Here is a 1,165-nt window from a genome sequence, read left to right as displayed (position 1 = left end):
TTTTTTTTTGTGTGTGTGTGTGTGCTATTTCGTCCCTTATCGCGAGGCTCCATGCTCAACAATCATAATATCACCATCTTGCATGGTGTATGTGGCATCCACATAGGCCATTTTAAGCTCTGCCGCCTCGAGATTTGGTTGTTCAATAAATTTATCCCATGCCATTATTTTTGCCCGGTGAAAGTGCTGCTCCATGTCGGAGTGAATTTCGCCACTAGCCTCTTTTGCCGTCGCTCCTACGCGTGTGGTCCAGCCGTGAGCCATCTGCGGACCAATTGTGAAGAAGGACTGCAGTCGTAGTAGTTTATAGGCCCGGCGCAGTAGCAATTCGCCATGCGGTGTATCTACTCCATATTCTTTCAAAAAGAGAAGCCGCTCCTCGCGGGAGTTAAGTTGAGATGTTTGCTCTTCCAAAGAAGCGCACACACGACACGTCCGTTCAGAGCCAAGCGCACTCTCAACCATATGCGTGTAGCGGTTTCCACTCGCAATAGTCGATTCATCTGTATTAAGAACAAACATCATGGGTTTGGCGGAGAGAAGATTGTACTGCTGTAAAATCTGACGCTCTTCGTCAGTCTTCAACGACATATCCGCCGCAGGTTTGCCTTCCTGCAACCATGATACGACGCGTTGGCAAATCACCAGTGAGGGATCTCCAACCTTTCGTATCTTCGCTTGCTTACTAAGAATTTTTTCCATTGCTTCCAGATCCGCCAGCACCAGCTCATTTACAATAGTGCAGACATCTTCCAGTGGCGTTGGTGTACCGAATCCATCTCTAGCGCTCTCAAAGCAACGCACCATATGCAAAAGAATGGTGCATGACCGAATATCACTGAGAAACTTATTTCCAAGACCTGCGCCTTTTGACGCCCCCTCAATGAGGCCCGCCACATCCGCGAGGTCGATCTCGACGTCAACAATTTTATGCGCCCCGCTAAAGGTTGCCAGCCGGCGCAGCCGATCATCCGCAACAGGGACGCGGGCAAGGTTGGCGTCTATGGTACAAAATGGGAAATTTCCTGTTTTTGCCTGCTGACTGCAGGTGAGGGCATTAAACAGAGTAGACTTTCCAACATTGGGAAGGCCAATGATTCCAGCACCACGTCGCCGCAGTTGCAATGACGAAGTGTGCATAAATCACACAAACACCACGCACCTG

The 1,165-nt window shown here is 49.4% G+C and overlaps 1 protein-coding gene across 1 annotated transcript; it reads right to left on the bottom strand.

Annotated features, from left to right (window-relative positions):
* Nucleotides 1-36: 36 nt before the first annotated feature.
* On the bottom strand, nt 37-1,140 carry TEOVI_000039100 (GTP binding protein, putative; the record flags this gene model as incomplete). Its single annotated transcript, XM_067222249.1, has 1 exon — nt 37-1,140. The coding sequence occupies one exon, from the start codon at nt 1,138-1,140 to the stop codon at nt 37-39; it is 1,104 nt and encodes a 367-aa protein (XP_067078350.1).
* Nucleotides 1,141-1,165: the final 25 nt, after the last annotated feature.

Source organism: Trypanosoma equiperdum, assembly GCF_001457755.1.
Source record: "Trypanosoma equiperdum strain OVI genome assembly, contig: ctg_158, whole genome shotgun sequence".
Taxonomy (NCBI): Eukaryota; Euglenozoa; class Kinetoplastea; order Trypanosomatida; family Trypanosomatidae; genus Trypanosoma; species Trypanosoma equiperdum.
The sequence above is the reverse complement of the archived record's forward strand: the minus strand, read 5'-3'. Positions and strand labels throughout refer to the sequence as shown.